Source organism: Ptychodera flava, chromosome 18 (genome assembly GCF_041260155.1).
Source record: "Ptychodera flava strain L36383 chromosome 18, AS_Pfla_20210202, whole genome shotgun sequence".
Classification (NCBI taxonomy): Eukaryota; Metazoa; Hemichordata; class Enteropneusta; family Ptychoderidae; genus Ptychodera; species Ptychodera flava.
In genome coordinates, this window is record NC_091945.1 from 20,440,297 (window position 1) to 20,462,679 (window position 22,383).

A 22,383-nucleotide genomic window follows, 5' to 3' on the forward strand; every position below is an offset into this window, starting at 1 on the left:
TTCCTTATAATTATATTACATTTTTGGTATATATTCAACGCCATGTTGAAATTCTAATCATTCTCCATCTTTTATCTCATTTGTAAATTGGTAAGTGGATATTCATAAGCAACAAAATACACAAAATATGCAACGTGCACATCAATTGCATAACATATTTATAAATGGTGTTTGTTCACGTAATATTAGAATATCTGGAATATTAGCCCACAAATAACATACCAGTGTGACCAGAAGTAGTTTCTGGCATTCCGGAGGTTTTTCCAACTGGAACAGGTGATGATCTTTGGGAAGTAGATACAGGCGTCACACCTGACAAAGGTGCCGACGATGTCTGGGAAGTGTGAATTCCTTGGGACAAATCTGTGATGTCTGTGGCCTTTGCGGGTGTAGATACAGGCGTTTCCTTTGTGTAGGATAACGGAAGTGTTTTATCCGTCTCTAAATCGGCTTTCGGCGTGGATGAAGATTTCCCGACAGAGGATGTAATTGGATGGTCCGCTGCGCCTGTTGTGCTTCGATCCGAGTCAATTGTTGCTGGTGTCGACTCTTTTCCTGATCGGTCTGCAAATATAAAGATGAATATTTTTAATTGTTTGATCTAAATCTAAGTCTCTGTAGATTTTCTTTATTATTGACAAAGACGTTTTGTCCTTAAAATTGTTATTGCATTGTCCATATTTTGTTCTTTAGAATATAAACAATCTACATATTTGCAATCAAGAGTTTGGTGATAATAGAATTTAGCGATGGTAGGGTTTCTTGCATCGTGTTTCTTGAGTTAATATTAAAATATCTGGAATATATTGTATCAGGTTAGCGTAAAAAATGTCAAGACACTTTTTCGTATCAGTGAGTGAATGAGCTTTTTCTTGCTTTCTAGATGTCTTTCCGATTAGAACGGAGAACAAAGTTTTGTTTTCCTTATAATTGTATTACATTTTTGGTATTTTTCTAGTGATGTTGAAGTTCTAATCATTCAGCATCTCTTTTCTCTCATGTGTAAATTGGTAAATTTATATTCCTAAGAAACAAAATACACAAAATATGCAATGCAAACATCAATTACATTACATGTTTGTGCGTGTTGTTTGGTCCTGTAATATTAAAGCATGTCGAATATTAGCCTTAAAATAACTTACCAGTGAGAGCAGAAGTAGTTTCTGGTATTCCGGATGTTTTCCCACTGGATCAGGTGATCTTTGGGTAGCAGAGACAGGCGTCACACCTGACAAGGTGTCGTCGATGTCGGAGAAGTGTGAATTGCTTGGACGAATCTGTAATGTCTGTAGCCTTTGCGGGTGTAAATATAGGCGTTTCCTTTGTGTAGGATGACGGTTGTGTTTTATCCGTCTCTAAATCGGCTTTCGGAGTGGATGAAGATTTCCTAACAGAGGATGTAAGTGGAAGGTCCGCTGCACTTGTTGTGCTTCGATCCGAGTCAATTGTTGCTAGTGTCGACTCTTTTCCTGATCGGTCTGCAAATATACAGATGAATATTTTTAATTGTGTGATCTAAATCTAAGTGTCAGTAGATTTTCTTTATCATTGACAAAGACGTTTTGTCCTTATAATTGTTATTGCATTGTCCATATTTGTTTCTTTTCAATATCAACAATCTACATATTTGCAATCAAAGAGTTTGACAATAATAGAATTTAGCGTTCGTAGGGTTCCTTGCATCGTGTTTCTTGATTTAATATTAAAATATCAGGAATATTGTGCATCAGGTTAGCGTTACAAATTTCTAGACACTTTTTTGTGAGTGAGTTGTTTCTTGCTATCTAGATGTCTTTCCGATTAGAACGGAGAACAAAGTTTTGTTTTCCTTATAATTATATTACATATTTGGTATATATCAACGCCATGTTGACATTCTAATCATTCTCCATCTTTTAGCTCATTTGTAAATTGGTTATTGGATATTCATAAGCAACAAAATAGCAAAATATGCAACGTGCACATCAATTGCATAACATATTTATGCGTGGTGTGTGTTCATATAATATTAGAATATCTGGGATATTAGCCTACAAATAACATACCAGTGCGAGCAGAAGTAGTTTGTGGTATTCCGGAGGTTTTTCCCACTGGATCAGGTGATGATCTTTGGGAAATAGAGACAAGCGTCACACCTGACAAAGGTGTCGTGGATGTCGTAGAAGTGTGAATTGCCTTGGACAAGTCTGTGATGTCTATGGCCTTTGCGTGTGTAGATACAGGCGTTTCCTTTGTGTAGGATGACGCTTGTGTTTTATCCGTCTCTAAATCGGCTTTCGGCGTGGAGGAAGATTTCTCGACAGAGGATGTAATAAGATGTTCCGCTGCGCCTGTTGTGCTTCGATCTGAGTCAATTGTTGCTGGTGTCGACTCTTTTCCTGATCGATCTGCAAATATTAAAAAGGATATTTTTAATTGTGTTGATTTAAATCTAAATCTCTGTAGATTTCTTTTTTTCGACAAACACAGTTTGTCCATATAATTTATTGCATATTTGATATTTTGATGCTTTTGAATATCAACAATATAAATATTTGCAATGAAGATTCATATGACATTGAATTTAGCATTGTTAGTGTTTTTGTATCGTGTTTCTTAAGTTAATAATAAAATATCTGGAAAATTATGTGTGAAGTAAGCGTATAAAAATATCGAGACACTTTTTCGTACCAGTGTGTGAGTGAGCTGTTTCTTGTTTTCCAGATGTCTTTCTGACTGAAACAGAGAGAGCAAAAATTTGTCGTACTTATAATTATATTACATTTCGGTACATTTCTCTCATGTGTAAATTGGTAAATATATATTCCTAAGTAACAAAACACACAAAATATGCAACGCAAACATCAATTACATTACATGTTTGTGCGTGTTGTTTGTTACAGCAATATTAAAGCATGTCCAATATTAGCCTTAAAATAACTTACCAGTGAGAGCAGAAGTAGTTTGTGGTATTCTGGATGTTTTTCCCACTGGAACAGGTGATGATCTTTGGGTAGCAGAGACAGGCGTCACATCTGACAAAGGTGCCGTCGATGTCTGGGAAGTGTGAATTCCTTGGGACAAGTCTGTGATGTCTGTGGCCTTTGCGGGTGTAGATATAGGCGTTTCCTTTGTGTAGGTTGATGGTTGTCTTTTATCCGTCTCTAAATCGGTTTTCGGCGTGGATGAAGATTTCCCAACAGAGGATGTCATTGGATGGTCCGCTGCGCTTGTTGTGCTTCGATCCGAGTCAATTGTTGCTGGTGTCGACTCTTTACCTGATCGGTCTGCAAATATACAGATGAATATTTTTAATTGTTTGACCAAAATCTAAGTCTCAGTAGATTTTCTATATTATCGACAAAGACGTTTTGTCCATATAATTGTTATTGCATTGTCCATATTTGTCTCTTTTCAATATCAACAATCTACATATTTGCAATCAAAGAGTTTGACAGTAATAGAATTTAGCGTTGGTAGGGTTTCTTGCATCGTGTTTCTTGAGTTAATATTAAAATCAGGAATATTGTGCATCAGGTTAGCGTTACAAATATCAAGACAATTTTTCGTTCCAGTTTGTGAGTGAGTTGTTTTTTGCTATCTAGATGTCTTTCCGATTAGAACAGAGAACAAAGTTTTGTTTTCCGTATATATTATATTACATTTTTGGTATATATTCAACACCATGTTGAAATTCTAATCATTCTCCATCTTTTATCTCATTTGTAAATTGGTAATTGGATATTCATAAGCAACAAAATACACAAAATATGCAACGTGCACATCAATTGCATAACATATTTATGAATGGTGTTTATTCAAACTTCACATAATATTAGAATATCTGGAATATTAGGCTACAAATAACATACCAGTGTGATCAGAAGTAGTTTCTGGCATCCGGAGGTTTTCCATCTGGAACAGGTGATGATCTTAGGGAAGTAGATAGAGGTGTCACACCTGACAAAGGTGCCGACGATGTCTGTGAAGTGTGAATTCCTTGGGACAAATCTGTAATGTCTTTGGCCTTTGCGGGTGTAGATACAGGCGTTTCCTTTGTGTAGGATAACGGAAGTGTTTTATCCGTCTCTAAATCGGCTTTCGGCGTGGATGAAGATTTCCCGACAGATGATGTAATTGGATGGTCCGCTGCGCTTGTTGTGCTTCGATCCGAGTCAATTGTTGCTGGTGTCGACTCTTTTCCTGATCGATCTGCAATATAAAGATGAATATATTTTTTAATTGTTTGATCTAAATCTAAGTCTCTGTAGATTTTCTTTATTATTGACAAAGACGTTTTGTCCTTAAAATTGTTATTGCATTGTCCATATTTTGTTCTTTAGAATATCAACAATCTACATATTGTAATCAAGAGTTTGTGATAATAGAATTTAGCGACGGTAGGGCTTCTTGCATCGTGTTTCTTGAGTTAATATTAAAATATCTTTTTGGTACCAATGAATGGATGAGCTTTTTCTTGCTTTCTAGATGTCTTTCCGATTGAAAACACAGAACAAAATTTTGTTATCCTTATAATTGTATTACATTTTTGGTATATTTTCTAGTGATGTTGAAGATCTAATCATTCAGCATCTCTTTTCTCTCATGTGTAAATTGGTAAATCTATATTCCTAAGCAACAAAATACACAAAATATGCAACGCAAACATCAATTACATCACATGTTTGTGTGTGTTTTTTGTTCCCGTAATATTAAAGCATGTCGAATATTAGCCTTAATATAACTTACCGGTAAGAGCAGAAGTAGGTTGTGGTATTCCGGATGTTTTTTCCACTGGAACAGGTGATCTTTGGGTAGCAGAGACAAGCGTAACACCTGACAAAGGTGCCGTCGATGTCGGAGAAGTGTTAATTCCTTGGGACGAATCTGTGATGTCTGTGGCCTTTGCGGGTTTAGATATAGGTGTTTCCTTTGTGTAGGATGACGGTTGTGTTTTATCCGTCTCTAAATTGGCTTTCGGCGTGGATGAAGATTTCCCGACAGAGGATGTAATTGGATGGTCCGCTGCGCTTGTTGTGCTTCGATCTGAGTCAATTGTTGCTGGTGTCGACTCTTTTCCTGATCGATCTACAAATATTAAAAAGGATATTTTTAATTGTGTTGATCTAAATCTCAGTAGATTTTCTTTTTTCGACAAACAACATTTTGTCCATATAATTTATTGCATATTCGATATTTTGATGCTTTTTAATATCAACAATATAAATATTTGCAATGAAGATTCATATGACATTCAATTAAGCATTGTTAGTGTTTCTTGCATCGTGTTTCTTGAGTTAATATTAAAATATCTGGAAAATTATGTGTGAAGTAAGCGTATGAAAATTTCAAGAACACTTTTTCATACCAGTGTGTGAGTGAGCTGTTTCTTGCTTTGTAGATGTCTTTCCGACTGGAACAGAGAGAACAAAAATATGTCGTACTTATAATTATATGACATTTCGGTATATTTCTCTCGTGTGTAAGTTGGTAAGTGCATATTCATAAGCGACAAAATACACAAAATATGCAATGTACACATCAATTACATTACATATTTATGCATGGTGTTTGTTCACCTTATATAAAATATCTGGAATATTAGGCTACAAATAACATACTAGTGCGAAAAGAAGTAGTTTCTGGCATTCCGGAGGTTTTTCCATCTGGAACAGGTGATGATCTTTGGGAAGTAGATACTGGCGTCACACCTGACAAAGGTGTCGTCGATGTCTTGGAAGTGTGAATTCCTTGGGACAAATCTGTGATGTCTGTGGCCTTTGCGGGTGTAGTTACAGGCGTTTCCTTTGTGTAGGATAACGGTTGTGATTTATCCGTCTCTAAATCGGCTTTCGACGTGGATGAAGATTCCCAACAGATGATGTAATTGGATGGTCCGCTGCGCTTGTTGTGCTTCGATCCGAGTCAATTGTTGCTGGTGTCGACTCTTTTCCTGATCGATCTGCAAATATTAAAAAGGATATTTTTGATTGTGTTGATCTAAATCTAAATCTCTGTAGATTTTCTTTATTATCGACAAAGACGTTGTCTCCTTAAAATTGTTTTTGCATTGGCCATATTTTGTTGCTTTTGAATATCAACAATCTACATATTTGAAATCAAAGAGTTTGGTGATAATAGAATTTAGCGTTGGTAGGGTTTCTTGCATCGTGTTTCTTGAGTTAATATTAAATATCAAGAATATTTTGCATCAGGTTAGCGTTACAAATATCAAGACACTTTTTCGTACCAGTTTGTACGTGAGCTGTTTCTTGCTATCTAGATGTCTTTCCGATTAGAACGGAGAACAAAGTTTTGTTTTCCTTATAATTATATTACATATTTGGTATATATTCAACGCCATGTTGACATTCTAATCATTCTCCATCTTTTATTTATCTCATTTGTAAATTGGTTATTGGATATTCATAAGCAACAAAATAGCAAAATATGCAACGTGCACATCAATTGCATAACATATTTATGCGTGGTGTGTGTTCATATAATATTAGAATATCCGGGATATTAGCCTACAAATAACATACCAGTGCGAGCAGAAGTAGTTTGTGGTATTCCGGAGGTTTTTCCCACTGGATCAGGTGATGATCTTGGGAAATAGAGACAAGCGTCACACCTGACAAAGGTGTCGTGGATGTCGTAGAAGTGTGAATTGCCTTGGACAAGTCTGTGATGTCTATGGCCTTTGCGGGTGTAGATACAGGCGTTTCCTTTGTGTGGATGACGCTTGTGTTTTATCCGTCTCTAAATCGGCTTTCGGCGTGGAGGAAGATTTCTCGACAGAGGATGTAATAAGATGTTCCGCTGCGCCTGTTGTGCTTCGATCTGAGTCATTGTTGCTGGTGTCGACTCTTTTCCTGATCGATCTGCAAATATTAAAAAGGATATTTTTAATTGTGTTGATTTAAATCTAAATCTCTGTAGATTTTCTTTTTTTCGACAAACACAGTTTGTCCATATAATTTATTGCATATTTGATATTTTGATGCTTTTGAATATCAACAATATAAATATTTGCAATGAAGATTCATATGACATTGAATTTAGCATTGTTAGTGTTTTTGTATCGTGTTTCTTGAGTTAATATTAAAATATCTGGAAATTATGTGTGAAGTAAGCGTATAAAAATATCGAGACACTTTTTCGTACCAGTGTGTGAGTGAGCTGTTTCTTGTTTTCCAGATGTCTTTCTGACTGAAACAGAGAGAGCAAAAATTTGTCGTACTTATAATTATATTACATTTCGGTACATTTCTCTCATGTGTAAATTGGAAATATATATTCCTAAGTAACAAAACACACAAAATATGCAACGCAAACATCAATTACATTACATGTTTGTGCGTGTTGTTTGTTACAGCAATATTAAAGCATGTCCAATATTAGCCTTAAAAATAACTTACCAGTGAGAGCAGAAGTAGTTTGTGGTATTCTGGATGTTTTCCCACTGGAACAGGTGATGATCTTTGGGTAGCAGAGACAGGCGTCACATCTGACAAAGGTGCCGTCGATGTCTGGGAAGTGTGAATTCCTTGGGACAAGTCTGTGATGTCTGTGGCCTTCGCGGGTGTAGATATAGGCGTTTCCTTTGTGTAGGTTGATGGTTGTCTTTTATCCGTCTCTAAATCGGTTTTCGGCGTGGATGAAGATTTCCCAACAGAGGATGTCATTGGATGGTCCGCTGCGCTTGTTGTGCTTCGATCCGAGTCAATTGTTGCTGGTGTCGACTCTTTACCTGATCGGTGTGCAAATATAAAGATGAATATTTTTAATTGTTTGACCAAAATCTAAGTCTCAGTAGATTTTCTATATTATCGACAAAGACGTTTTGTCTATATAATTGTTATTGCATTGTCCATATTTGTCTCTTTTCAATATCAACAATCTACATATTTGCAATCAAAGAGTTTGACAGTAATAGAATTTAGCGTTGGTAGGGTTTCTTGCATCGTGTTTCTTGAGTTAATATTAAAATATCAGGAATATTGTGCATCAGGTTAGCGTTACAAATATCAAGACACTTTTTCGTACCAGTTTGTGAGTGAGTTGTTTTTTGCTATCTAGATGTCTTTCCGATTAGAACAGAGAACAAAGTTTTGTTTTCCTTATAATTATATTACATTTTTGGTATATATTCAACACCATGTTGAAATTCTAATCATTCTCCATCTTTTATCTCATTTGTAAATTGGTAATTGGATATTCATAAGCAACAAAATACACAAAATATGCAACGTGCACATCAATTGCATAACATATTTATGAATGGGTTTGTTCAAACTTCACATAATATTAGAATATCTGGAATATTAGCCTACAAATAACATACCAGTGTGATCAGAAGTAGTTTCTGGCATTCCGGAGGTTTTTCCATCTGGAACAGGTGATGATCTTAGGGAAGTAGATACAGGTGTCACACCTGACAAAGGTGCCGACGATGTCTGGGAAGTGTGAATTCCTTGGGACAAATCTGTGATGTCTTTGGCCTTTGCGGGTGTAGATACAGGCGTTTCCTTTGTGTAGGATAACGGAAGTGTTTTATCCGTCTCTAAATCGGCTTTCGGCGTGGATGAAGATTTCTCGACAGATGATGTAATGGATGGTTCGCTGCGCTTGTTGTGCTTCGATCCGAGTCAATTGTTGCTGGTGTCGACTCTTTTCCTGATCGATCTGCAAATATAAAGATGAATATATTTTTTAATTGTTTGATCTAAATCTAAGTCTCTGTAGATTTCTTTATTATTGACAAAGACGTTTTGTCCTTAAATTGTTATTGCATTGTCCATATTTTGTTTCTTAGAATATCAACAATCTACATATTTGTAATCAAGAGTTTGGTGATAATAGAATTTAGCGACGGTAGGGCTTCTTGCATCGTGTTTCTTGAGTTAATATTAAAATATCTGGAATATATTGTATCAGGTCAGCGTAAAAAATGTCAAGACTCTTTTCGTACCAATGAATGGATGAGCTTTTTCTTGCTTTCTAGATGTCTTTCCGATTGAAACACAGAACAAAATTTTGTTATCCTTATAATTGTATTACATTTTTGGTATATTTTCTAGTGATGTTGAAGATCTAATCATTCAGCATCTCTTTTCTCTCATGTGTAAATTGGTAAATCTATATTCCTAAGCAACAAAATACACAAATATGCAACGCAAACATCAATTACATCACATGTTTGTGCGTGTTTTTTGTTCCCGTAATATTAAAGCATGTCGAATATTAGCCTTAATATAACTTACGGTAAGAGCAGAAGTAGGTTGTGGTATTCCGGATGTTTTTTCCACTGGAACAGGTGATCTTTGGGTAGCAGAGACAAGCGTAACACCTGACAAAGGTGCCGTCGATGTCGGAGAAGTGTTAATTCCTTGGGACGAATCTGTGATGTCTGTGGCCTTTGCGGGTTTAGATATAGGTGTTTCCTTTGTGTAGGATGACGGTTGTGTTTTATCCGTCTCTAAATCGGCTTTCGGCGTGGATGAAGATTTCCCGACAGAGGATGTAATTGGATGGTCCGCTGCGCTTGTTGTGCTTCGATCTGAGTCAATTGTTGCTGGTGTCGACTCTTTTCCTGATCGATCTACAAATATTAAAAAGGATATTTTTAATTGTGTTGATCTAAATCTCAGTAGATTTTCTTTTTTTCGACAAACAACATTTTGTCCATATAATTTATTGCATATTCGATATTTTGATGCTTTTTAATATCAACAATATAAATATTTGCAATGAAGATTCATATGACATTCAATTAAGCATTGTTAGTGTTTCTTGCATCGTGTTTCTTGAGTTAATATTAAAATATCTGGAAAATTATGTGTGAAGTAAGCGTATAAAAATATCAAGACACTTTTTCGTACTAGTGTGTGAGTGAGCTGTTTCTTGCTTTGTAGATGTCTTTCTGATGCTGACTGGAACAGAGAGAACAAAAATATGTCGTACTTATAATTATATGACATTTCGGTATATTTCTCTCGTGTGTAAGTTGGTAAGTGCATATTCATAAGCGACAAAATACACAAAATATGCAATGTACACATCAATTACATTACATATTTATGCATGGTGTTTGTTCGCCTTATATTAAAATATCTGGAATATTAGGCTACAAATAACATACTAGTGTGATCAGAAGTAGTTTCTGGCATTCCGGAGTTTTTCCATCTGGAACAGGTGATGATCTTTGGGAAATAGATACTGGCGTCACACCTGACAAAGGTGTCGTCGATGTCTTGGAAGTGTGAATTCCTTGGGACAAATCTGTGATGTCTGTGGCCTTTGCGGGTGTAGTTACAGGCGTTTCCTTTGTGTAGGATAACGGTTGTGATTTATCTGTCTCTAAATCGGCTTTCGACGTGGATGAAGATTTCCCAACAGATGATGTAATTGGATGGTCCGCTGCGCTTGTTGTGCTTCGATCCGAGTCAATTGTTGCTGGTGTCGACTCTTTTCCTGATCGATCTGCAAATATTAAAAAGGATATTTTTGATTGTGTTGATCTAAATCTAAATCTCTGTAGATTTTCTTTATTATCGACAAAGACGTTGTCTCCTTAAAATTGTTTTTGCATTGGCCATATTTTGTTGCTTTTGAATATCAACAATCTACATATTTGAAATCAAAGAGTTTGGTGATAATAGAATTTAGCGTTGGTAGGGTTTCTTGCATCGTGTTTCTTGAGTTAATATTAAAATATCAAGAATATTTTGCATCAGGTTAGCGTTACAAATATCAAGACACTTTTTCGTACCAGTTTGTACGTGAGCTGTTTCTTGCTATCTAGATGTCTTCCCGATTAGAACGGAGAACAAAGTTTTGTTTTCCTTATAATTATATTACATATTTGGTATATATTCAACGCCATGTTGACATTCTAATCATTCTCCATCTTTTATCTCATTTGTAAATTGGTTATTGGATATTCATAAGCAACAAAATAGCAAAATATGCAACGTGGACATCAATTGCATAACATATTTATGCGTGGTGTGTGTTCATATAATATTAGAATATCTGGGATATTAGCCTACAAATAACATACCAGTGCGAGCAGAAGTAGTTTGTGGTATTCCGGAGGTTTTTCCCACTGGATCAGGTGATGATCTTTGGGAAATAGAGACAAGCGTCACACCTGACAAAGGTGTCGTGGATGTCGTAGAAGTGTGAATTGCCTTGGACAAGTCTGTGATGTCTATGGCCTTTGCGGGTGTAGATACAGGCGTTTCCTTTGTGTGGGATGACGCTTGTGTTTTATCCGTCTCTAAATCGGCTTTCGGCGTGGAGGAAGATTTCTCGACAGAGGATGTAATAAGATGTTCCGCTGCGCCTGTTGTGCTTCGATCTGAGTCAATTGTTGCTGGTGTCGACTCTTTTCCTGATCGATCTGCAAATATTAAAAAGGATATTTTTAATTGTGTTGATTTAAATCTAAATCTCTGTAGATTTTCTTTTTTTCGACAAACACAGTTTGTCCATATAATTTATTGCATATTTGATATTTTGATGCTTTTGAATATCAACAATATAAATATTTGCAATGAAGATTCATATGACATTGAATTTAGCATTGTTAGTGTTTTGTATCGTGTTTCTTGAGTTAATATTAAAATATCTGGAAATTATGTGTGAAGTAAGCGTATAAAATATCGAGACACTTTTTCGTACCAGTGTGTGAGTGAGCTGTTTCTTGTTTTCCAGATGTCTTTCTGACTGAAACAGAGAGAGCAAAAATTTGTCGTACTTATAATTATATTACATTTCGGTACATTTCTCTCATGTGTAAATTGGTAATTATATATTCCTAAGTAACAAAACACACAAAATATGCAACGCAAACATCAATTACATTACATGTTTGTGCGTGTTGTTTGTTACAGCAATATTAAAGCATGTCCAATATTAGCCTTAAAATAACTTACCAGTGAGAGCAGAAGTAGTTTGTGGTATTCTGGATGTTTTTCCCACTGGAACAGGTGATGATCTTGGGTAGCAGAGACAGGCGTCACATCTGACAAAGGTGCCGTCGATGTCTGGGAAGTGTGAATCCTTGGGACAAGTCTGTGATGTCTGTGGCCTTTGCGGGTGTAGATATAGGCGTTTCCTTTGTGTAGGTTGAGGTTGTGTTTTATCCGTCTCTAAATCGGTTTCGGCGTGGATGAAGATTTTCCAACAGAGGATGTCATTGGATGGTCCGCTGCGCTTGTTGTGCTTCGATCCGAGTCAATTGTTGCTGGTGTCGACTCTTTACCTGATCGGTGTGCAAATATAAAGATGAATATTTTTAATTGTTTGACCAAAATCTAAGTCTCAGTAGATTTTCTATATTATCGACAAAGACGTTTTGTCTATATAATTGTTATTGCATTGTTCATATTTGTCTCTTTTCAATATCACAATCTACATATTTGCAATCAAAGAGTTTGACAGTAATAGAATTTAGCGTTGGTAGGGTTTCTTGCATCGTGTTTCTTGAGTTAATATTAAAATATCAGGAATATTGTGCATCAGGTTAGCGTTACAAATATCAAGACACTTTTCGTACCAGTTTGTGAGTGAGTTGTTTTTTGCTATCTAGATGTCTTTCCGATTAGAACAGAGAACAAAGTTTTGTTTTCCTTATAATTATATTACATTTTTGGTATATATTCAACACCATGTTGAAATTCTAATCATTCTCCATCTTTTATCTCATTTGTAAATGGTAATGGATATTCATAAGCAACAAAATACACAAAATATGCAACGTGCACATCAATTGCATAACATATTTATGAATGGTGTTTGTTCAAACTTCACATAATATTAGAATATCTGGAATATTAGCCTACAAATAACATACCAGTGTGATCAGAAGTAGTTTCTGGCATTCCGGAGGTTTTTCCATCTGGAACAGGTGATGATCTTAGGGAAGTAGATACAGGTGTCACACCTGACAAAGGTGCCGACGATGTCTGGGAAGTGTGAATTCCTTGGGACAAATCTGTGATGTCTTTGGCCTTTGCGGGTGTAGATACAGGCGTTTCCTTTGTGTAGGATAACGGAAGTGTTTTATCCGTCTCTAAATCGCTTTCGGCGTGGATGAAGATTTCTCGACAGATGATGTAATTGGATGGTTCGCTGCGCTTGTTGTGCTTCGATCCGAGTCAATTGTTGCTGGTGTCGACTCTTTTCCTGATCGATCTGCAAATATAAAGATGAATATATTTTTTAATTGTTTGATCTAAATCTAAGTCTCTGTAGATTTTCTTTATTATTGACAAAGACGTTTTGTCCTTAAAATTGTTATTGCATTGTCCATATTTTGTTCTTTAGAATATCAACAATCTACATATTTGTAATCAAGAGTTTGGTGATAATAGAATTTAGCGACGGTAGGGCTTCTTGCATCGTGTTTCTTGAGTTAATATTAAAATATCTGGAATATATTGTATCAGGTCAGCGTAAAAAATGTCAAGACTCTTTTCGTACCAATGAATGGATGAGCTTTTTCTTGCTTTCTAGATGTCTTTCCGATTGAAACACAGAACAAAATTTTGTTATCCTTATAATTGTATTACATTTTTGGTATATTTTCTAGTGATGTTGAAGATCTAATCATTCAGCATCTCTTTTCTCTCATGTGTAAATTGGTAAATCTATATTCCTAAGCAACAAAATACACAAAATATGCAACGCAAACATCAATTACATCACATGTTTGTGCGTGTTTTTTGTTCCCGTAATATTAAAGCATGTCGAATATTAGCCTTAATATAACTTACCGGTAAGAGCAGAAGTAGGTTGTGGTATTCCGGATGTTTTTTCCACTGGAACAGGTGATCTTTGGGTAGCAGAGACAAGCGTAACACCTGACAAAGGTGCCGTCGATGTCGGAGAAGTGTTAATTCCTTGGGACGAATCTGTGATGTCTGTGGCCTTTGCGGGTTTAGATATAGGTGTTTCCTTTGTGTAGGATGACGGTTGTGTTTTATCCGTCTCTAAATCGGCTTTCGGCGTGGATGAAGATTTCCCGACAGAGGATGTAATTGGATGGTCCGCTGCGCTTGTTGTGCTTCGATCTGAGTCAATTGTTGCTGGTGTCGACTCTTTTCCTGATCGATCTACAAATATTAAAAAGGATATTTTTAATTGTGTTGATCTAAATCTCAGTAGATTTTCTTTTTTCGACAAACAACATTTTGTCCATATAATTTATTGCATATTCGATATTTTGATGCTTTTTAATATCAACAATATAAATATTTGCAATGAAGATTCATATGACATTCAATTAAGCATTGTTAGTGTTTCTTGCATCGTGTTTCTTGAGTTAATATTAAAATATCTGGAAAATTATGTGTGAAGTAAGCGTATAAAATATCAAGACACTTTTTCGTACTAGTGTGTGAGTGAGCTGTTTCTTGCTTTGTAGATGTCTTTCTGACTGGAACAGAGAGAACAAAAAATATGTCGTACTTATAATTATATGACATTTCGGTATATTTCTCTCGTGTGTAAGTTGGTAAGTGCATATTCATAAGCGACAAAATACACAAAATATGCAATGTACACATCAATTACATTACATATTTATGCATGGTGTTTGTTCGCCTTATATTAAAATATCTGGAATATTAGGCTACAAATAACATACTAGTGTGATCAGAAGTAGTTTCTGGCATTCCGGAGGTTTTTCCATCTGGAACAGGTGATGATCTTTGGGAAATAGATACTGGCGTCACACCTGACAAAGGTGTCGTCGATGTCTTGGAAGTGTGAATTCCTTGGGACAAATCTGTGATGTCTGTGGCCTTTGCGGGTGTAGTTACAGGCGTTTCCTTTGTGTAGGATAACGGTTGTGATTTATCTGTCTCTAAATCGGCTTTCGACGTGGATGAAGATTTCCCAACAGATGATGTAATTGGATGGTCCGCTGCGCTTGTTGTGCTTCGATCCGAGTCAATTGTTGCTGGTGTCGACTCTTTTCCTGATCGATCTGCAAATATTAAAAAGGATATTTTGATTGTGTTGATCTAAATCTAAATCTCTGTAGATTTTCTTTATTATCGACAAAGACGTTGTCTCCTTAAAATTGTTTTTGCATTGGCCATATTTTGTTGCTTTTGAATATCAACAATCTACATATTTGAAATCAAAGAGTTTGGTGATAATAGAATTTAGCGTTGGTAGGGTTTCTTGCATCGTGTTTCTTGAGTTAATATTAAAATATCAAGAATATTTTGCATCAGGTTAGCGTTACAAATATCAAGACCTTTTTCGTACCAGTTTGTACGTGAGCTGTTTCTTGCTATCTAGATGTCTTCCCGATTAGAACGGAGAACAAAGTTTTGTTTCCTTATAATTATATTACATATTTGGTATATATTCAACGCCATGTTGACATTCTAATCATTCTCCATCTTTTATCTCATTTGTAAATTGGTTATTGGATATTCATAAGCAACAAAATAGCAAAATATGCAACGTGGACATCAATTGCATAACATATTTATGCGTGGTGTGTGTTCATATAATATTAGAATATCTGGGATATTAGCCTACAAATAACATACCAGTGCGAGCAGAAGTAGTTTGTGGTATTCCGGAGGTTTTTCCCACTGGATCAGGTGATGATCTTTGGGAAATAGAGACAAGCGTCACACCTGACAAAGGTGTCGTGGATGTCGTAGAAGTGTGAATTGCCTTGGACAAGTCTGTGATGTCTATGGCCTTTGCGGGTGTAGATACAGGCGTTTCCTTTGTGTGGATGACGCTTGTGTTTTATCCGTCTCTAAATCGGCTTTCGGCGTGGAGGAAGATTTCTCGACAGAGGATGTAATAAGATGTTCCGCTGCGCCTGTTGTGCTTCGATCTGAGTCAATTGTTGCTGGTGTCGACTCTTTCCTGATCGATCTGCAAATATTAAAAAGGATATTTTTAATTGTGTTGATTTAAATCTAAATCTCTGTAGATTTTCTTTTTTTCGACAAACACAGTTTGTCCATATAATTTATTGCATATTTGATATTTTGATGCTTTTGAATATCAACAATATAAATATTTGCAATGAAGATTCATATGACATTGAATTTAGCATTGTTAGTGTTTTTGTATCGTGTTTCTTGAGTTAATATTAAAATATCTGGAAAATTATGTGTGAAGTAAGCGTATAAAAATATCGAGACACTTTTTCGTACCAGTGTGTGAGTGAGCTGTTTCTTGTTTTCCAGATGTCTTTCTGACTGAAACAGAGAGAGCAAAAATTTGTCGTACTTATAATTATATTACATTTCGGTACATTTCTCTCATGTGTAAATTGGTAATTATATATTCCTAAGTAACAAAACACACAAAATATGCAACGCAAACATCAATTACATTACATGTTTGTGCGTGTTGTTTGTTACAGCAATATTAAAGCATGTCCAATATTAGCCTTAAAATAACTTACCAGTGAGAGCAGAAGTAGTTGTGGTATTCTGGATGTTTTTCCCACTGGAACAGGTGATGATCTTTGGGTAGCAGAGACAGGCGTCACATCTGACAAAGGTGCCGTCGATGTCTGGGAAGTGTGAATTCCTTGGACAAGTCTGTGATGTCTGTGGCCTTTGCGGGTGTAGATATAGGCGTTTCCTTTGTGTAGGTTGATGGTTGTGTTTTATCCGTCTCTAAATCGGTTTTCGGCGTGGATGAAGATTTTCCAACAGAGGATGTCATTGGATGGTCCGCTGCGCTTGTTGTGCTTCGATCCGAGTCAATTGTTGCTGGTGTCGACTCTTTACCTGATCGGTGTGCAAATATAAAGATGAATATTTTAATTGTTTGACCAAAATCTAAGTCTCAGTAGATTTTCTATATTATCGACAAAGACGTTTTGTCTATATAATTGTTATTGCATTGTTCATATTTGTCTCTTTTCAATATCAACAATCTACATATTTGCAATCAAAGAGTTTGACAGTAATAGAATTTAGCGTTGGTAGGGTTTCTTGCATCGTGTTTCTTGAGTTAATATTAAAATATCAGGAATATTGTGCATCAGGTTAGCGTTACAAATATCAAGACACTTTTTCGTACCAGTTTGTGAGTGAGTTGTTTTTTGCTATCTAGATGTCTTTCCGATTAGAACAGAGAACAAAGTTTTGTTTTCCTTATAATTATATTACATTTTTGGTATATATTCAACACCATGTTGAAATTCTAATCATTCTCCATCTTTTATCTCATTTGTAAATTGGTAATTGGATATTCATAAGCAACAAAATACACAAAATATGCAACGTGCACATCAATTGCATAACATATTTATGAATGGTGTTTGTTCAAACTTCACATAATATTAGAATATCTGGAATATTAGCCTACAAATAACATACCAGTGTGATCAGAAGTAGTTTCTGGCATTCCGGAGGTTTTTCCATCTGGAACAGGTGATGATCTTAGGGAAGTAGATACAGGTGTCACACCTGACAAAGGTGCCGACGATGTCTGGGAAGTGTGAATTCCTTGGGACAAATCTGTGATGTCTTTGGCCTTTGCGGGTGTAGATACAGGCGTTTCCTTTGTGTAGGATAACGGAAGTGTTTTATCCGTCTCTAAATCGGCTTTCGGCGTGGATGAAGATTTCCCGACAGATGATGTAATTGGATGGTCCGCTGCGCTTGTTGTGCTTCGATCCGAGTCAATTGTTGCTGGTGTCGACTCTTTTCCTGATCGATCTGCAAATATAAAGATGAATATATTTTTTAATTGTTTGATCTAAATCTAAGTCTCTGTAGATTTTCTTTATTATTGACAAAGACGTTTTGTCCTTAAAATTGTTATTGCATTGTCCATATTTGTTTCTTTAGAATATCAACAATCTACATATTGTAATCAAGAGTTTGGTGATAATAGAATTTAGCGACGGTAGGGCTTCTTGCATCGTGTTTCTTGAGTTAATATTAAAATATCTGGAATAATTGTATCAGGTCAGCGTAAAAAATGTCAAGACTCTTTTTCGTACCAATGAATGGATGAGCTTTTTCTTGCTTTCTAGATGTCTTTCCGATTGAAACACAGAACAAAATTTTGTTATCCTTATAATTGTATTACATTTTTGGTATATTTTCTAGTGATGTTGAAGATCTAATCATTCAGCATCTCTTTTCTCTCATGTGTAAATTGGTAAATCTATATTCCTAAGCAACAAAATACACAAAATATGCAACGCAAACATCAATTACATCACATGTTTGTGCGTGCTTTTTGTTCCCGTAATATTAAAGCATGTCGAATATTAGCCTTAATATAACTTACCGGTAAGAGCAGAAGTAGGTTGTGGTATTCCGGATGTTTTTTCCACTGGAACAGGTGATCTTTGGGTAGCAGAGACAAGCGTAACACCTGACAAGGTGCCGTCGATGTCGGAGAAGTGTTAATTCCTCGGGACGAATCTGTGATGTCTGTGGCCTTTGCGGGTTTAGATATAGGTGTTTCCTTTGTGTAGGATGACGGTTGTGTTTTATCCGTCTCTAAATCGGCTTTCGGCGTGGATGAAGATTTCCCGACAGAGGATGTAATTGGATGGTCCGCTGCGCTTGTTGTGCTTCGATCTGAGTCAATTGTTGCTGGTGTCGACTCTTTTCCTGATCGATCTACAAATATTAAAAAGGATATTTTTAATTGTGTTGATCTAAATCTCAGTAGATTTTCTTTTTTTCGACAAACAACATTTTGTCCATATAATTTATTGCATATTCGATATTTTGATGCTTTTTAATATCAACAATATAAATATTTGCAATGAAGATTCATATGACATTCAATTAAGCATTGTTAGTGTTTCTTGCATCGTGTTTCTTGAGTTAATATTAAAATATCTGGAAAATTATGTGTGAAGTAAGCGTATGAAAATTTCAAGAACACTTTTTCATACCAGTGTGTGAGTGAGCTGTTTCTTGCTTTGTAGATGTCTTTCCGACTGGAACAGAGAGAACAAAAATATGTCGTACTTATAATTATATGACATTTCGGTATATTTCTCTCGTGTGTAAGTTGGTAAGTGCATATTCATAAGCGACAAAATACACAAATATGCAATGTACACATCAATTACATTACATATTTATGCATGGTGTTTGTTCACGTAATATTAAAATATCTCGAATATTAGCCTACAAATAACATACTAGTGCGAAAAGAAGTAGTTTCTGGCATTCCGGAGGTTTTTCCATCTGGAACAGGTGATGATCTTTGGGAAGTAGAGACAGGCGTCACACCTGGCAAAGGTGTTGTCGATGTCTGGGAAGTGTGAATTCCTTGGGACAAATCTGTGATGTCTGTGGCCTTTGCGGGTGTAGTTACAGGCGTTTCCTTTGTGTAGGATAACGGTTGTGATTTATCCGTCTCTAAATCGGCTTTCGACGTGGATGAAGATTTCCCAACAGATGATGTAATTGGATGGTCCGCTGCGCTTGTTGTGCTTCGATCCGAGTCAATTGTTGCTGGTGTCGACTCTTTTCCTGATCGATCTGCAAATATTAAAAAGGATATTTTTGATTGTGTTGATCTAAATCTAAATCTCTGTAGATTTTCTTTATTATCGACAAAGACGTTGTCTCCTTAAAATTGTTTTTGCATTGTCCATATTTTGTTGCTTTTGAATATCAACAATCTACATATTTGAAATCAAAGAGTTTGGTGATAATAGAATTTAGCGTTGGTAGGGTTTCTTGCATCGTGTTTCTTGAGTTAATATTAAAATATCAAGGATATTTTGCATAAGGTTAGCGTTACAAATATCAAGACACTTTTTCGTACCAGTTTGTACGTGAGCTGTTTCTTGCTATCTAGATGTCTTTCCGATTAGAACAGAGAACATAGTTTTGTTGTCCTTATAATTATATTACATTTTTGGTATATATTTAACGCCATGTTGAAATTCCAATCATCCACCATCTTTTATCAGATTTGTAAATTGGAAAGTGGATATTCCTAAGCAACAAAATACGCAAAATATGGAACGCAAAATAAATTGAATTACATATTTGTGCGTGTTGTTTGTTTACGTAATGTTAAAATATCTCGAATATTAGCCTGCAAATAACATACCAGAGCGAGCAGAAGTAGTTTCTGGTATTCCGGAGGTTTTTTCCCACTGGAACAGGTGATGATCTTTGGGAAGTAGAGACAGGTGTCACACCTGACAAAGGTGCCGACGATGTCTGGGCAGTGTGAATTCCTTGGGACAAATCTGTGATGTCTTTGGCCTTTGCGGGTGTAGATACAGGCGTTTCCTTTGTGTAGGATAACGGAAGTGTTTTATCCGTCTGTAAATCGGCTTTCGGCGTGGATGAAGATTTCCCGACAGAGGATGTAATAGGATGTTCCCCTGCGCCTGTTGTGCTTCGATCTGAGTAAATTGTTGTTGGTGTCGACTCTTCCCCTGAACGATCTGCAAATATGAAGATGAATTTTTTAATTGTGTTGATCTAGATGTAAATCTCTGTAGATTTTTGTTATATTCAACCTAGACGTTTTCTCCCTACATTTTTATTACGTATTCAATATTTTGATGCTTTTGAATATCAACAATATAAATAGTTGCAATCAAGACTCTGATGACAATGAATTTATCGTTGTTAGTGTTTCCTGCATCCTGTTTCTTGAGGCAATATTAAAATATCTCGAAAATTATGTGTATGGTTCTTGTATGAAAATATCAAGACACTTTTTCATACTAGTGTGTGAGTGAGCTGTTTCTTGCCTTGTAGATGTCTTTCCGATAAGAACAAAGAACAAAAATTGTCGTCCTTATAATTATGTTGCATTTTTGGTATAATTTCACACGATGAGGAAATTCTAAGCATCCAACATCTCTTTTTTCTCATGTGTAAATTGACAAGTCGATATTCATAAGCAACAAAATACGCAAAATATGCAGTATGAACATCAATTGCATTAATTATTTGTCTGGCACGCCATTTTGCAAGCAAGTTTTGGGTGACAATAGAACATATCCGTGTTTAGGCTTCATTCATGTGTTTCTTGACGTAACATTAAAATATCTGGAATATTACATATAACACACCAGTGTGAGAAGAAGTCGTTTCTGGTATTTTGACGTTTTTCCCACTGGAGCTGCTGATGATCTTTTGGAAGCAGAGATTGGCGTCACACTTGGCAAAGGTGTCGCCGATGTCGGAGAAATATAAATTGATGTCAATGATGATTCACTAACTGTGTTTGTAGTAGGCAGCGTCGCAGCACTTATTATGGTTTGGTCAGGGTCAGCTTTTCCTGTTGTCGTTGGTTGTTCTGAAAAGCATTGAAGTTTGAACATTACTCGATATTTTAGTGAAGTATTTGAAAGCTAATGAAATATATATCTTCATTATTGTAAGTAGATATTTAGACATACTAATTCACCCGATTTATTCTATATCTCTGGTCAGATACTGTAATTATTGCCGCTTGGAAACTTTATTCCTGTCATATGTCAATTGAAAATAAGTGACCTTATTGTTTCATGTTATTCCATAAATAACAAAACATTCCATAAATTCTAACTCTTAGTACATTTATCAGACATGCCTCGTGCCTTGTTCCAACCTCAAATTTTTGCCCCCTAAGTGTCGGCAAATAAATAAATAAATAAATACACACACACATACATACATACATACACACACACATACACACACACACACACACATATATATATATATATATATATATATATATATATATATATATATATATATAATATATATATATAATAGACTGACGTATAGAACACAAACACAGGTTACAAAATGCCCGTATGTTGAAACAAACCTTTATTTGGAATATTCGCTTACATATCAAACAAGAATAAAACTTTAACTGGGGCCTCCATAACGATGGAGGACTCGTAACACACCTCCATTGACGTGATGTATGTTTGCAGACAAGAGGTCCCGTTACTATAAAGCACGATGAGCACAAATAAAGACAGCATTATTATAATAAGAGGAGAGCATGATTCACAAATAAAAGATAATATAAATTTGGTAACCATCAAAACTTAATTACTTTTCCACTCGTTGTGAACATAGGTAATCTGTTCCATTTGCAATGCATTTTATCTGTATTTGCCAATGCTTTATCTGAATCGGCTGTTCGTCATGTCGTTGTTTCTATCGAAGACAATGAACATTTGAACGATTAATGATTTAAATCGTGTCACTATACATAAAATATATGTGATTTAATTAACTTTGTGCATATATACCTAATCGGTGTTATATCTGTCTCAAGGCATAGTAAATTTACCAATAAGCAGAGTAACAATTGAAAGGAAGTCATGGAGAAGCAACAAAAACAGACACAAGATAAGGAAGAGCACTTAAGAATAGACGAATTCACTTCAAAATGAACGCA

At 35.7% G+C, this 22,383-nt stretch overlaps 3 protein-coding genes across 3 annotated transcripts in view; all 3 read right to left on the reverse strand.

Moving 5' to 3' along the window:
• The window catches only part of LOC139117653 (serine-rich adhesin for platelets-like), a 44,745-nt gene extending 43,766 nt beyond the window's left edge, over positions 1 to 979 (reverse strand). Inside the window, exons 1-2 of the mRNA XM_070680894.1 lie at positions 940 to 979; positions 223 to 564 (exon numbers count right to left, since the gene is read on the reverse strand). Coding sequence (XP_070536995.1) covers positions 223 to 564; positions 940 to 979 — 382 coding nt within the window. The remainder of the gene's footprint in view (positions 1 to 222; positions 565 to 939) is intronic.
• Positions 980 to 2,910: 1,931 nt separating this feature from the next.
• Positions 2,911 to 8,354, reverse strand: LOC139117654 (uncharacterized). Its single transcript, XM_070680895.1, has 7 exons — positions 8,327 to 8,354; positions 7,401 to 7,732; positions 6,525 to 6,707; positions 5,601 to 5,784; positions 4,729 to 5,067; positions 3,940 to 4,191; positions 2,911 to 3,266 (listed from the first exon to the last, which is right to left on the reverse strand). The coding sequence occupies exons 1-7, from the start codon at positions 8,352 to 8,354 to the stop codon at positions 2,911 to 2,913; spliced, it is 1,674 nt and encodes a 557-aa protein (XP_070536996.1).
• Positions 8,355 to 8,535: 181 nt separating this feature from the next.
• LOC139117655 (pneumococcal serine-rich repeat protein-like) overlaps positions 8,536 to 22,383 on the reverse strand; it is a 78,008-nt gene continuing 64,160 nt past the window's right edge. The window contains exons 60-72 of the mRNA XM_070680896.1: positions 20,165 to 20,416; positions 19,152 to 19,493; positions 18,372 to 18,617; positions 17,358 to 17,699; positions 16,527 to 16,763; positions 14,636 to 14,977; positions 13,764 to 14,102; positions 12,842 to 12,903; positions 11,922 to 12,210; positions 11,045 to 11,386; positions 10,213 to 10,464; positions 9,246 to 9,583; positions 8,536 to 8,667 (exon numbers count right to left, since the gene is read on the reverse strand). Of these exons, the coding sequence (XP_070536997.1) occupies positions 8,536 to 8,667; positions 9,246 to 9,583; positions 10,213 to 10,464; positions 11,045 to 11,386; positions 11,922 to 12,210; positions 12,842 to 12,903; positions 13,764 to 14,102; positions 14,636 to 14,977; positions 16,527 to 16,763; positions 17,358 to 17,699; positions 18,372 to 18,617; positions 19,152 to 19,493; positions 20,165 to 20,416 (3,515 nt within the window). The remainder of the gene's footprint in view (positions 8,668 to 9,245; positions 9,584 to 10,212; positions 10,465 to 11,044; positions 11,387 to 11,921; positions 12,211 to 12,841; positions 12,904 to 13,763; positions 14,103 to 14,635; positions 14,978 to 16,526; positions 16,764 to 17,357; positions 17,700 to 18,371; positions 18,618 to 19,151; positions 19,494 to 20,164; positions 20,417 to 22,383) is intronic.